We start from the raw sequence: 15,600 nt of genomic DNA on the forward strand, positions 1-15,600 counted from the left end.
TTTTTAGCAGGGCCTGTTGCAGCAGAACAAGGGGGAATGGTTTTAAACTTAAAAAAAGACGGTGGATTTAGACTAGATATAAGGAAGACATTTTTCACAATGAGAGTGGTGAAACACTGGCACAGGTTGCCCAGAGAGGTGGTAGATGCCCCTGCCCCCCTGGAAACATTCAAGGTCAGGTTGGATGGGCCTCTGAGCAACCTGATCTAGTTGAAGATGTCCCTGCTCACTGCAGGGAGGGTGGACTAGATGACCTTTAAAGGTCCCTTCCAACCTAAAGATTCTATGATCTCTTTGGTCCTGGCAGACCTGAGTGGTTAGGTGGAAAGAACACTGAACTCTGACGGTTCCTGGGATGCCTAATATAAACTAGTAGAAAACTGCAAGACGTATAGCTTTGTAGTTTGTGTTAGGGGCTGGATCAGACCCCACACCCTTCAATCAGAAAATCATAAAGATTTCTTCAGTTCATTAAATGTCCTTTCATCTCAACTAAGCCTGCTAGCTGAGCATAGTATTATCTGCATTTCAGTAAGAAACCAAGAGACTCTCAAATTTGATGATATGTCACTTATCACATTTACAATTCTGAAGAGATTTTTAAAATTTCATGCTTAATCATTTCACATATATAAATTATTTTACATGTGACTAAAACTAAAGAAATTGAATATGACAAAATATTTTATTTAGGTTTTGGGTTTGAAATTATTTAGATTATATGTAAACTAAAAGTTTTTTATAAAAACTGGAATTTGAATGTAGAGAGGAAACTGGTGAAGTTCAATGCTAGTTAATAATTTTAAATTCAGGTATGAATCTGAGTTTGTATGTTTCATCAAACACACACGCAGCTTTTTCTTCAGATGGAAAAGAAAATACTTAACCGTATTTTCTATGGAAGGTCAACCTTAATTGGAGTGAAGTAAATTAAAATCTTGTATTAAACTTTTAGATGATATATCCAATCCCTTTTGTAAACATAATATTGAAACCATACTGGATAAGAATCACGATTATTTGTGGAGTTGTTCTAATTCCACACATGGACTTTACAAGTTCATGCAGTCAGTGCTACTTGTAGTACTAATCCATTAACAAGAAGGTGGTACCATGGATGACTGCAGTCCACCTGGCCACCTCCATCCTGGCTGTGTATGTGTCGCTGCCTATGCTGACAGTCAAACTCAATGTAAAGATAATTTCATCCATTGTGAAAATTTGGACGACCTCCTTTTTTTTTTTAAACAGTGACTTCAGCCAGTTTACAGTGACTTTAAGCAGTTTTCTTTAACTTCTTTTCTTACAGAAGGTCTCTGCTTTTTCTTAAACATTTGCTGTGTTTTTTTCCCCTTTGCTAACTGACAATACAAAGCAATGATGGAGTTAGTGTTAAAATTTTGTGCTGAATTTTTTTAGGATTACAGCAGAGTTGCTACGTCTCCTCTGTGCAGAGTCACAAGTCAAAGAGCAAATAAAAATGTATGAAGGAGTTCCAGTCTTGCTCAGTTTACTCCATTCTGATAATCTCAAACTTCTATGGAGTGTAGTTTGGATTCTGGTACAGGTTTGTGAAGACCCTGAGACTAGTGTGGAAATCCGGATTTGGGGTGGAATAAAGCATCTCCTTCATATATTACAGGGGTAGGTTTTCAGTCTTCAGCCTTGTGGCCATTATATGTAATAGTTTCATGTATTAAGATATATTTGACCAAGCCCTATTTTATCAAATAGCATCTTTGTTTTGTTCAGCTGTATGTGATGTCTGCAGAAATTAAAAGGTTATTTAGAACATAATGAATAAGCAGTATTTTTTTCAGCTATGTGTATTTCATTGTTATCTTAAAGTATTTTTCGTATTTTCAGTGTATAAACTAAATAATGAATAGATGATAAATATGTCATTACTGTCTACTTAGTTTCCCTATTAGACACATATTTAGTGAGCTAGAATTATGAATATAATTGATGAATTTGGTGAAGGAATTTTCTGTTTAAAAGCTTGTTTATTTTTACAAAGTGTATTAGCTAATTTAGTGAAAAACATACAAATTTTCAGAACTCAGAAATGGTTAACAAAGATATATGAAGCCATTTTTTCACACTGCAATTTGATTTGGTGTTATGTTTTGGTTTTGTGTGGTTTTTTTTTTTTTCAGGGAAAGAAATCTTGTTTCCGATCACTCTTCAGTTGGAAGTTTATCTAGTGCAAACGCAGCAGGGAGGATCCAGCATCTTCATTTGTCAGATGATTTGAGTCCTGATGAGATGCAAGAAAATACTTTCTCACTGCAAGCAGGTAAGCTTATAAAGCCTAATACTCTGTTATGTGTTTATTTACAGTTGAGCAAAGGGATTAAAAATTGACGTTGTAAACATTTATACCTGCTTGAGGGAGTGGGAGTCAATACCAAGTCAACTGTATTTATTTCTAAATGTGCAATACCAGCATGTATTTTGAAAAAAACCCACTTTTTTTAGAAAGAAGCATAAGATAAAAGTATTAAGTACATGGGAATCATATATATTTCTTCCACCTGTAAAAACGTCTCAAACATATGTATGCTCTGTGTGTGTGTGTGTATATATATATTTATGTATATATAAATATATATATAAAAATAAAACTTTGCTTTTAGCCTGAGATTATTTTTATTTGGTCATATTTTTCCATCTATCCAAATTTACTGTGGTGGATCAATTATGAATTCATCATGATGGAACTCTTTCAAAGTGGTATTTTAAAGACTACCAGTCAGGCAAGGATTCCTCAGTAGTTATGGAGAGAATCCCGTTTAGAGGAGATTTCTCAATAGCTCAATAGCTATCCATTCTGAAATGCCTTCTGGAGGATCATGTCTTTTTCCAGTGACTATAGAAGGAGAACACAAAATATCCTTACTAGGATTACATGAGCCTTTGCAGTATCTTCCTGAAAGCTGTAACACAATACGTAAGAGTTTTTGAATACTTTATCATGAATGTTACCTCTGAAGGGTTAGTAATGTGAAATAAATTGCAATACCAAACACATTGCCAGTGTGGAGCATATTTCTGGGTTACTTCTGCTTTCCTTGAGGACTCCTAAGAGAGACGGTAAGCACTGAACTTACAGAGGTCGTTTTTACTTCTGACTGAGTACTTGTTTATATTTTTAGCCTTCTGTACTGTGTCTAAGTGGCAAGGTTTTGTTAGCAGGAGGCCTGAAGGGGTGGCCTCTGTGGGAAGGAGTAAGGGATTGCCCTGTGCTGGACATAGCTGGTTCCAGCTGGCTCCAGAACAGACTCACTGCTGGCCAAAGCTAAGCCCATCAGCGAAGCATGATGTGAAAACATCTGTGAAAACATAGTTAAGAAAGGGCAAAAATGCTGGGTGAGCAGAGGAGGAGAGGAAAAATAGGAGGGGGGGGTAAGAAACAGCAGTGCTTTTCCATCCTGTTTTCTCCCTCTATCCTATTAAGGAGGGGGAGTGAATGAGCAGCTGGATGGGCATTTGGCCCTTAGCTAAGGTTAACCCACCACACCAGCTGAATATCTTTATGAATCTGGCCCTAAATGTTACATCCGAATTTTTATTCTAGCTTGTTGTGCTGCAATTACTGAACTGGTGCTCAATGAGACTAACGCTTACCAGGTTGTACAGGTAGGAAGACTTTATTCAGTTAAGTAAGGCATTATGGCTTATAATTTGACTTATTGTTCTTATTTGTCACCATCATTTAATTAACAAACAAAATGCATTTGAAAGAAATTGGAAAATATGCCTTTCTATAAATTTAGTATTTCTGTTTCTTTATACATTTACACACAGAGACACATACACAAAATTATCAACATATATATCTAGTTGTCTGGGAGAATAAACAGATTTATTCAGACAGGGTTTATTTTGGTTGGCATCTCTTGCCATACTTTTGCCATATTCAAAATAAGATAGTAAATAAAAGTAATCATGGTGTTAACTGAAAAACACAAATTCTGAATTTAATGAAGCTTATTAAAACAAACTCTGTGCAGCTTAATACTGGTGCATTGTCGTTTCACAAACAATTTCTCTTTTCCTCAGAGTTTGGTATTTCTGAGTTAGCTTCCTGGCACTCCATCCCCAGGGCCATGTTTCTAAACTACATTTTAAAATGTAATATTTAAATCAGCTAGACTCTATGGTTCTGAAAACCATATCAGGGATGGTATTCCAGACGAAGTCAAAGACACAAATATTTAGGACGCTAATACCAGCTAAAATCTGTAGCCAGCTCTTCTATTCTAAATGTTAAGTCAGTGATCAAAGCCTTCAAGTTAGCTTAAAACCTAACTAGAAGTATTCCTAGAGGAACTGAGAGAAGAAAGACATTAAATATGACTGAGAAAGAAGTTCATGTATATTTCAAAATTATTGGCTAAGAGGAAAGGAATGGAAGTAAGTCTAGAAAACATTATTTTCTATGTATCTTAAGCACTAAAATTTTCAATAAACCGTACAGTTTTAGAGAACTTTTTAGCTGAACAATATAATTGCATACATTTTAGGCTGAGTCTGGTTTCATCAAATAAAATATCACTTATTTAAATTGGGTATGTTTTGAAAACAGTCTAACGCCTGGAGGACTTGGGAAATAAAGGGCTGATTTTAACATAAGCAATGCAGAAAAAATCTTTAGCAGTGTATGATAGCTGGTGTTGGTAAATTGCTTAAAAATTGATGGGACGATGTGCAGGCTGGAAAAAGAGGTTTCAAGCTTAACTTCTTCCCCTGCTCATCCTGTTAAAAAAGAACAACCTCTCCCTATGTCAAAACACCAGTCAATGTCCCTCTTTCAGATTAGGACATAGCTTTAAGCATGTTCATTTCAACTGGAGTTCCACCCTACAACAGCTCCTTTCATTTTAAATACTACTTATTCCTATGTGCTAGTATAACTTAATAGAGAGCTGCATGGTGAACAAGGTGAAGGAACTCAGATTAAAAACAGATAGAGGAAGAAGATTTGCAGTTCTTTCAGTTATGTGCTAAGAAAGTCAATCTAAGCGACCTCTAAAGGTTTATCTCATTCCGTGGCAAAGGACTTGGTTCAGGCAGTTGAGAACCATTTGCTTCTTCTGTAGCTCTCTCTACCTGTCCATCCTGTGTCCTGTCTCAACAGCCTCGGTAGCAGTCTGCAGCAATTCTGGTAGCAGGCCAGAATGTGTTTTATGACTCAATGGCTCTATTGCACAGCTTAAAACCTTAGCTCAACTCTACCTTTATGAACAGTTGAAGAAAACGTGTCATGAACTGCAGCAGAGCTGACACATATTCCCTTCAACTATGCTAGCAAGGAGAATAGTCTCCAACAGGGAGCTTGTCAAATAACTGGGAGCAGTACTGTAACTGAATCTACCACTGCCCGTCTATCAAACCAACATGATGGATACATTAACAGAGGACACACGGTTACATGAAAATGGAAGCTGAAATACAGTATGGTTTTCACAAAATCCTACTGAATCATAAAATCTTTGGGTTGGAAGGGACCTGTAAAAGTCATCTAGTCCACCCCCCCCTGCAGTGAGCAGGGACATCTTCAACTAGATCAGGTTGCTCAGAGCCCCGTCCAACCTGACCTTGAATGTTTCCAAGGGGGGCAGGGGCATCTACCATCTCTCTGGGCAACCTGTGCCAGTGTTGCAGCACCCTCATTGTGAAAAATTTCTTCCTTATATCTAGTCTAAATCTACCCTCTTTTAGTTTACAACCATTCCCCCTTGTCCTGTTGCAACAGGCCCTGCTAAAAAGTCTGTCCCCATCTTTCTTATAAGCCCCCTTTGAGTCACAGATGTATTCCTCAGCTATCACTTCTGATGTTTCCCCAGTTTATATTTATTGTGACTGGATTTTTGGTTCCTGACAATTCAAAGTATCCACATGGTAACAGGAAATCTATTTCCTTGACCTCTAGAGATAGACGCATTGCCTCATTATCTGTTCTCAAGCTCTCTTTGCAGTATCAGTTTAAATGTAACAATGATTTAATTCTTATGTACACTTAAGTCATTTGAGATTATAATTCAGGTGTGAAGTAGGATGTTGCAAACTTGTCAATTGGTATTAGCTTCTGATTTATCTGAAGTAACATTGGATTTTATTTGTGGTTTCTGTGCAGAAGAGTGCTATTAATATTGACCTTTTTCCAGGCAAATGGAATATATACAATAGCAAAGCTGATTTTACCAAACGAAGAAAGGAATGCTGAAAAAGCTAATTTATTACAGGTAACTCCCTTTATTATCATTGCACATTGAAAGCCCCCAACGATCCCTGAGAATTTTTAATGATTTTAAAGTTTATTTTAAAGTGCAGTAAAAAAATCTACGTAAAGGGGGGAAAAAAAAAAACACCACCAAAACAAAACCAGGAATAATAAATGGCCCAGGAACTGAAAGTTAAATAATGACTCAATTTCTGGTTTTCTGTTCTGATCTACTTTGTTTCTGGCATCTCATATAGTGTAAAGGAAGGTGAATATTTTCCTTGCGATAATCTTTCCTCTGCTTTTTCAGGCTTCCTATCATCAGATCTTCTTAGTGCCTTGGTCTTTATTGACTCTCACTGTAGATTTCACACTAATACCTGTTTGTTTCTGGATCATCTTACTCTGGCTGTTAAATAAAATACAGGAAAACATCACATGAAGTAGAGCAAATTTAAATGCAGGATAAATATAGAGCTAATAAACATAGAATGGCTCTTGGTTTTGCATATCAATACACCCATAAATGTACTGGTTTGAGTCAACTTAGGCTAAAAGTTATCAGTAGTAATTAATTATCTGGTAGCTCTTCTCCAGTCTCTGTGAAATGGTGTTGGTGTTTCTCTCTAAGCTATAGGAAAGTAGTGGTCTGGGGTTCAGAGATGAACACAACTACTGCTGCTCCATTTACCCTTCTGTGGGCAAGTGTGAGGACGTCGTTAGCACAGGTGAATCCTGCCTCTCACCTGATCTTTCTTCTGGCATGGCCTACACTATAACATATCTACATAGCTGCTCAACTGTCTAATCAGGTAGACATGCCTTGATAGTGAGGGAAGGCATTGCTACAAAAAAATTTCATTGTAGAGTCGTCTTTCTCATCACAGTTCTTCTAGATTATGGTTAGAGTGCCGATTCAGTGCAGTATGTACTTTTCTTCAGCAACGAGGTTTTGTAGAGCACTTCAGTTAAATCAGCTTAAGAGTGAGATAAATTAAAATCTTCCTAGAGAGAGGAACTAGAGACTCTGAGACTGACATGGAGTCTAAACCGGAGCATATGCTCAGTACAGTTGCCTCATACAAGTGTAAGGAGCTTAATTTATGCCCATCGAGATTTTTAGATTCCAGCAGAGTGTGATAGAAAACAACTCACAAAGAGATACTAAGCAACTGTAGTTGGATTAAACATGAAGCCGTGTGAATTAATAATGGACTTAATTATTACATATGAAAACTAAATGTATTTTAGGCAAACAGTAAGAAGAATTGTTTCTTTAATGAAACCTTGTTCGGATTCTCACACTGCTATCTGTATTGCCTTTATTGTTGTTACTGCTATGCAACACAGTTGCAGCTGTTGGAATACACTTTTTGAATTTCACAAGCATTTTTCTTAGAATTCTTGCAGTGCTGGTCTGGTTTCTTTACTGCTCCACTATCTGTGTTTTCAATGATTGAATTTTCAGCTTCTTTCTACCTTACTACCTTACTGATCTTATTACATTACTTCAAGGATGGCAGTGATACCAGCCACTTATTCTGCATATGTACCATACATAAAAATCATCATGCCTTAACTGAAGCACATTACAAATGTTAAATATTAATCTCACAAAACTACTGTGAAAAAGACAAATATTATTGCCATTTAAAATATCTCTTTATTTTGTTATTAATCTACTATCGTGTCCCTTCACTGGTGAGCTTTCTACAGTAGGATCTCTGTATAGCCTCTAAAATGAAAAACTTTCAAGGTAGCAACTATGGCCCAGACGGTCTGGGTTATTTTGTTATTTTTGGGTTTTTTTTGTTATTTTTGCTAAGTTGTGACTGTGATCTTCAGTGGAATGTTAGACACACCATTCTTCCACTGAGATGGGGAGTTTACTTTGCACTAAAAAAACCCATTGTCCATAAAAGAAATGGCTTCTTGGCAGCATTAACATACATTCCTTTTCTGTAAAATTTCAAGGATCCTGCTTCCTTCAAAAGTAGCATTTGGCCTTGATTTTCTTCCTCTAATGCATTTTTTGTATATTGAATTTTTTTTTTAACATGGGCATTAATTCTGCAGTTGTCACTAAGACAGTTACCATTGTCTAAATAGGGATTATCACACTGGACTGTAGTAGTGTTTTAGTCACTGATGCAATAAAGTAATTCTAAATTATCTTAAATACATTTACTATTTGTATTGTTTCAGATATCAATACCTTATTTCCCTTTGGCTTACTTTATACAATCATCTTTGTTTGGTCAGCCATATATGTGCCATATTATTGACTCTTGATAAACAGAATTAAAGATAAATTGCATAAAAGCATACATATTAACTACCTGCCAGTGTTTAAAACCTGCTGTTTTAAAAATAAACTTTAGTTGAGATCATATTGGAACTAAGGTCCATAAAGGTAGAAACTGAGGTACATAAAGATCTCTGTAAATATGGTGAAGTTAGTATTATAAAAAAAAGTTGACCATTCTCTCTTTCTCACTTTTCTTTTTTGTCCCCTGTTAGAACTTGTGTTTTTTTAAGCTGCATTTTTCATGAAAAATGCAAAATGCTGTTTCTACTGCATCATTAAAAAAGCACTGATTACATTTACCTTTTTTCAGCATTGGAGAAGAGAGCAGGTCTCAAGCTTGAGCTATCTGCAAAAAAAAAAAGAAGATGATTAGGACTTAGATGTTCCTCAGCTTGTGTCATAGCTATAGTCACCCACTTTTTTTAAACTATTTTTTTTTCTTCAATGGCCCTGCCTACTTTTAAAATACAGGAGGAACTTAATATAAGGTTAATAACATAATCTATCTAGTCATTTAAGTACAAAGTTTACCAATGTGTAGAGTCAAGGGGAATCCTCAAAGTTTATCTGCAGCTTTTCCATTTGTGTATAAATTTGTCATTAATTTAAGTATTTTTTTCTGCTGTAGTGTTATGCATTCAGAGCCCTGAGATTTCTCTTCAGTATGGAAAGAAATCGACATATCTTTAAAAGGTATGTTAATAAAATGTTTTGTGAAACTCCTTTAGGATAGCTTTCAAAAGTCATCACTCCAATCAGAAAGATGTGTTTTTTTAAATATAATTTATTTTCAATAAGAAGAACAGTAACAGGCAACTTCTGTCCTGTCCACAGCTACAGATAACCCTTCCGGCATTGCATCAGTGCTAGCCTACAAGATTTTAGATATTTTAGATATTGCTTACTATCTGTTAGCTTTTGCTTTTCTCAGTCCTTTTCATCTATTAGATTAGACTTCTTGGACAAAAATTCTAAAATGAGTGTCATGATTCTTTAAATGCAGAGAAATGTTAATTCTATCACTTAATGCATTACAAGAAGGATCTCGGATAAAGTGACAACAAGCATAACATAAAGTACTATAAGAAAAAAAGGAAAATGACTGGAAACTCAGGAGGTGCATTGACTTTCAAGAGGCTTATACTTGTTTGGAGTATTATATTAATACTGACATTTATATTAATACCCAATCCATGGAGGCTGAAGTCTGACTTTTGAAAGGTCCTTTAACTCCTATGTATGTAGTGTTAGAGGGTTATTATCTGAATAGATAGGTAAAAAACAAGTGTATTATTTAGAAAGTTCTAACGTAAGTTGTAATAATAAATATTGGAAAGTCTCTGCTGCAGATTAATAGCTACTGTGTGCACTGTTTCTAAAATATATCAAAATTTAAACCTTTGTAGACTTTTCCCTACTGACTTGTTTGAAATCTTCATCGATATTGGACATTATGTGCGTGATATCAGTGCTTATGAAGAGTTGGTAGCAAAGCTAAATTTATTAAAGGCAAGTAAAAACCTTCGTAGCTTTAAGAAGCTGTATTCTTAGCACATTCTTAGCATAAGAAAGACATGAAATATTTTATATTTATTTGTTTGTCATTTAATGTATAACCAGGAGGATAAATTGAAGCAAATTGCTGAAAGTATTGAGAGCATGAATCAGAATAAGGCACCTACAAAACATATAGGTAACTACGCAATTTTAGAGCACCTTGGCAGTGGAGCTTTTGGAAGTGTATATAAGGTAAACTTCCCTTTTGATATTAATTTACAAGTTTGAGGGGAGGCTTCATGAAGAGGGTCTAATACCTATTTTAGGCACTACTGCCCTTTGAATTTCAATAGGAGGATGCAGGTTTGAAAAGGCCTTTATGGATCTGGGCTTGTTAATATTTACTGTGATTTTGTTTGTGCCCTCTTGTATTTGACTAGTGTATCTCTTAAGTTTCCTACTTTTACTTTCTTTTAACTCCTTTCCACAAACAGCTTTTCTGTCTATTGCAAAGGCTAACAAATCTGTGTAAACACACAGAAATTCAAACATTTTTTATATGAAAAGCAACACTGGGCACAGATAATGTTACTTCAAACACTGTGGTAGGTTCAGCAGTGTACTGCTAACCTGCATTGTGGGGCTCCAGTTCTTTTGACTAATCATATCATACACAGAAAAATCTATGACTCTGATAACTAATCTGGGAGCCATAATAATATCCTTTCTTTCTCCAACCTCTATTAATTTTACAAGGGTTTTATCTTTTTAATAGGTTAGAAAACATAATGGACAAAATCTTCTGGCAATGAAAGAAGTCAATTTACACAATCCAGCATTTGGAAAGAACAAAAAAGACAGAGACAGCAGCGTAAAGAACATTGTCTCTGAATTAACCATCATCAGAGAGCAAGTATGTCTCATGGACTCTAGTTTCATATGTGGGCATTCTGCTATTAGCATTATTAACCATGAGTTCTCATATAACAGGGCTTCCAGTTGCTGTTACTATTTTTGTCCCATCAGTACAATATTGGCCTCTTTTACCTGAATGCTGTCAATATTGAAAACCTTCTTACTGTAGTGTTAGCAGCAGTGCAAATGCTTGTTACTAAAGATTCTTACTTTCTGTATTGGCAGTGTTTGAACTTTTTTCAGGGATTCTGTAAATTAAGATTGTGATAGAAAACTGATGAGCCTTTGTTCCACTTAATGAATTCTTGGGTTTAAAATACAGTGAGAAGATAGCCTTTTTTGTAATAGCAAATGAGAAAAACAGACTGGTCGTTAGTTTTCTTAGGCTAAGAAAGCCTAAGAAAAAGAAAAGAAAGCCTAAGAAAGCCTATACCTTTGATGCAGGTATAATTGCCTTTCTTCAAACTTCATTTGCTCTCTTTCAGTTATTAAGGGGGGAGTGGATAGGAATTATACTGTATATTTCTCCTTAGTTGCTCTAGTAATGTGCAGCACTTCTCTGTGTTTGGGGTAGCAGCAAAGGTCTATGGCAATGCAGTTCATAAGCAAGTTTGAGGAATCCTTGTGGAATCCTTCCTTCCAATGTGTAGCCAAACATTATAAACACTGTGCATCAGTTTGACTATTCTAAACATCTAAATTTCTTTCCTCATTCTAGCTTTATCATCCAAATGTTGTACGGTACTATAGAACCTTCTTGGAAAGTAAGTATAAATGCAGAGATTTACCACATTGTACATAATGAAGAAATAAAAATATGTAATAAAAGCACTTACAGCTTGGAAGGAACATGTCAAATTTGAGCAATAAATGGTAATATTTTCTTATATTCCTTTAAAGTTGAAAAAATGGTAAGAAATAATATTTATATTTGTTTATCAGTAAAACTAGATGCAAAGTAAATATGTAGAAAGCATCATTCTCATCTTATAGAGTTAAGAATCCCAAATTTACAACTGGAATGCTAAGCAGGGAGAAAAGCTATAGAGACTAGTAAAATGAATGGTACAGATTGCTCAGCCATATTCTTTTTTTATAAAGAGCTATCTACATACACCAGCCCATTGAGTGTATATCAGGCACTGAATTTCTTATAGTTGCTGTGATATAAATTGAGGGAAAAATGGAAAAACAATGAGTAGAACTATGATTAAAATGTATTTGTCTGTACAAATAAATTTTTAAAAAGTAAAAAACACAGCTTTTAAAATGTATTTTAACCTCAAATACTCCATTTTCAAATATCTTCTGTATAAATGTAACATTCTATTAATTAATTTTCTTTTATCTAGATGACAGATTGTACATAGTCATGGAGCTCATAGAAGGAGTGCCATTGGGAGAACACTTTCACTCATTGAAGGAAAAGCAACAACAGTTTACAGAAGAAAGAATATGGCATATATTTATCCAAGTAAGAGCCTCTATTTTTTTTTATTACCAGGACTTTCCTGCATGTAACTAGTAGTACCATTTCTGTTTGTTAGGCTAATAAATGACAAAGTAATGCTTATTATATCAGGCACTAATATCAGATATTAATTTAATTTTATATGCCTTTATTCAGGTTGTACTTAAGAATCTTTGTAAGGCTCTTTCTGTTCATTTTTAAGCTCTGTCTAGCTCTTCGTTATTTGCATAAAGAGAAAAGGATTGTTCATCGAGATCTCACTCCAAACAATGTCATGCTGGGGGATAAAGACAAAGTTACAATTAGTAAGTAGAAGTACTGTACTTGAAGAAAATTTCCCATGATGTATGTGAGTAGAATTTCTTTACTAAAACTCTCAGAAGGTTTCAGATTCCTGGGCATTGGTGACCCTACTTGGAAGCTAGTAACATTGCATTATTATACTGTTGCGTAAAATAATTGCTAATTGTATTAAACTCATTTCCTCTAGTCGAGTCTGTTTTGCACATGATGGTAACTGGTAAGTGATCTCCCTGTCCTTATCTTGACCCACTAGGTTTTAGTTATATATTCTCTCCCCTGTCCAACTGAGAAGGGGAGTGATAGAATGGCTTTGGTGGGCACCTCACATCCAGCCAGGGTCAACCCACCACAGTCCTTTTTGGCACCCAGTGTTGGGCATGAGGAATTCAAGATAAGGATAGTAATTGGGAGAGGTACTTCCAGTAGCTTCTCACAGAAGCCACCTCTGTAGGTCCCGCCACTACCAAAACCTTGCCATTCCTGCCCAATACACTGATGAAGGTTTTTTGATCATTGCCACAAGGTGTCATCAGCCATGACTCTATTTTTTACACCTACGTATGTCAAATATGATGGAGGAGATGATTTAGCCCCAAAAACATTAAACTATAATTATACTTCAAGGCCTGATTTTATTTAAATCAGGAAGAATACAGAGACAACCAGATTAGATAACAAGGGCTAATGTACATACAAAGTACACCAGCTGTCTGTTCTATTCCAATTCTACCATACAATTGTTTAGTACCCATCAGTTGTTCCCAGTGATCAGCTGCAGTGAGGTGCTATTTGTCTCAGCCTGAAGTAATGAATATTCTTGATGTATGCTTCTATAATGTCCACAGTGTAGAGGAAGGAGCCTAGGCAGGTTTCAGGATAGGCTTTGAAAGTAACGTATGTGTGAACAATACTCCAAAATATGACAAAGTTTTACTCTTTCGGTGAATGAATACAACCTGTGTACACACAGCAAGCCTTACAGGCAATTCAGATACTGTAGTGTTTAAAGTTCTTCAAGAACTACTGCATGCTTTCTTACTGCTCATGACACAAAACTAAATAAACAATTTGAATACTGCAGAATTTTTGTGAGAAGTCAAAAATCAGTCTCTCTTTTTTTTTTTTTTTAAAAATAACAGGGAAGTGTAGACATATGCACACACCCAATCATAAAACACTCAGCTATAATAAGCATATATATTTAGTAACTGTTGTTTTATAGTAAATATTTATACCTGATTATGTACATACTTAATCATTCATTATTAAATTGTATGTGCTAAAAAGACCTGATTCTTAGTAAGGATATAGTTTTGAAAGAAGGTGATTTAATGGAGCATTTGTCCCCAAGTGATGAAAATAAATGTTCAGAATATTATTTTAAAGTATCATATGGTTGTATTTTATATCAACATACTGCCACTGAGGGGCACTCTTGTCTTGATTTAATATTTGCCTTGCCTCTGGTCCAATCTAGATCTATAGATGTATAAATGTACTTTCAAATGTAAGCTCAAAATTACCCTTGAAAAACATTTGTATATATTTCTGTCAGAGATTTACAGGAGTTGAAGAAAGCTGGAAGAACTTAAACTTATTTTGACCATTTCTACAGTGATTTGGTTTGAAACTATTGCAATATTTAAGCAAACACTTACTTTACTTAGTACTTTAATTAGTACTAGTATATTGAATTTTCAGAGGGAGATGAAGACATTTTATCTATTACTTGTGAATTTTACTGAGCCTTGTCGTTTTACAACCTTAACGAAGTTAAGAATAATTTACATTCTTTCCAATTATAGTAAATATGTAGTGTATTGGTGCATGCTGTGATACTAAGCCTAACTCATACAGTCCATGTATGCCAAAGACTGAAGCATTTGTGATCTTGATAATTATATCTCACAGTATTTGTGGATAAGTGTACTATTCATTTGAGAATTTCAAGTGGTTCTACATGAAAGTTAATACAAAATGTTAGATGAAGGTGGAAGTGTATGCTCAAATACTGAGAAATCTTAAATCTGCCTCTGCAGTGAATTTAACCTGTCAGCTTTTATAAAAGGAGAGGATCTGCTCTAAGACCTACTCAGAACTGTAGTTCCATGTTTACAAGCAGCACAGTCATCCTAAAGATAGAGGGTTAAATTTTCTGGAGTCTTTCAAATCTCAACACTGTCCAAAACTTACCTTGATCTAACTAGAGTAATATTCCTGTGGGCTACCTGTAAAGCAGTGTTGTGCGGCTGTGTAATTAATATATGGCCTCTGATGGTCCGATGGTGCTTGCAAAACTGGAATGCTGCAATGGATGGCTATAAACTCGTTGGAAGGGATGGTCAACAAAGGAGAGGCAGTGGGGTAGCCCTGTATGTTAGAGAGTGTTTTGATTGTCTAGAGCTTAATGATGGTGATGATAGAGTTGAGTATGGGTAAGAATCAGGGGGAAGGCCAACAAGGCAGATATCATGGTGGGAGTCTGTTGTAGACCACCCAACCAGGGTAAAGAGACAGACCAAATATTCTATAAGCAGCTGGGAGAAGTTTTACAATTGCTAGCCCTTATTCTTGGGGGGACTTCAACTTACCAGATGTCTGCTGGAAATACAATACAGCAGAGAGGAAACAGTCTAGGACATTCCTGGGGTGTGTGGAAGAGAACTTCCTGACACAGCTGGTGAGTGAGCCAACTAGGGAAGGCACCCCACTGGACCTGTTTTTTGTGAAGAGAGAAGGGCTTGTGGGTGATGTGACAGTTGGAGGCTGTCTTGGGCATAGTGATCACAAGATAGTGTTTTCTAATCTTGGAGAAGTAAGGAGGGGGATCAGCTATCTTGGACAATTGCTACCTTGGACTTCTGGAGAGCAGGCTTT

At 35.7% G+C, this 15,600-nt stretch overlaps 1 protein-coding gene across 1 annotated transcript; it reads left to right on the plus strand.

Moving 5' to 3' along the window:
• Positions 1–1,419: 1,419 nt before the first annotated feature.
• On the plus strand, positions 1,420–12,725 carry NEK10 (NIMA-related kinase 10; the record flags this gene model as incomplete). Its single annotated transcript, XM_010294478.1, has 11 exons — positions 1,420–1,644; positions 2,160–2,299; positions 3,581–3,642; positions 6,174–6,251; positions 9,166–9,230; positions 9,944–10,046; positions 10,158–10,286; positions 10,810–10,947; positions 11,668–11,713; positions 12,302–12,423; positions 12,623–12,725. Coding segments are annotated over 11 exons (1,211 nt in total), but the record flags the coding sequence as incomplete, so codon positions are not given.
• Positions 12,726–15,600: the final 2,875 nt, after the last annotated feature.

The sequence above is a fragment of the Phaethon lepturus genome, unplaced genomic scaffold (assembly GCF_000687285.1).
Source record: "Phaethon lepturus isolate BGI_N335 unplaced genomic scaffold, ASM68728v1 scaffold21419, whole genome shotgun sequence".
Lineage (NCBI taxonomy): Eukaryota > Metazoa > Chordata > Aves > Phaethontiformes > Phaethontidae > Phaethon > Phaethon lepturus.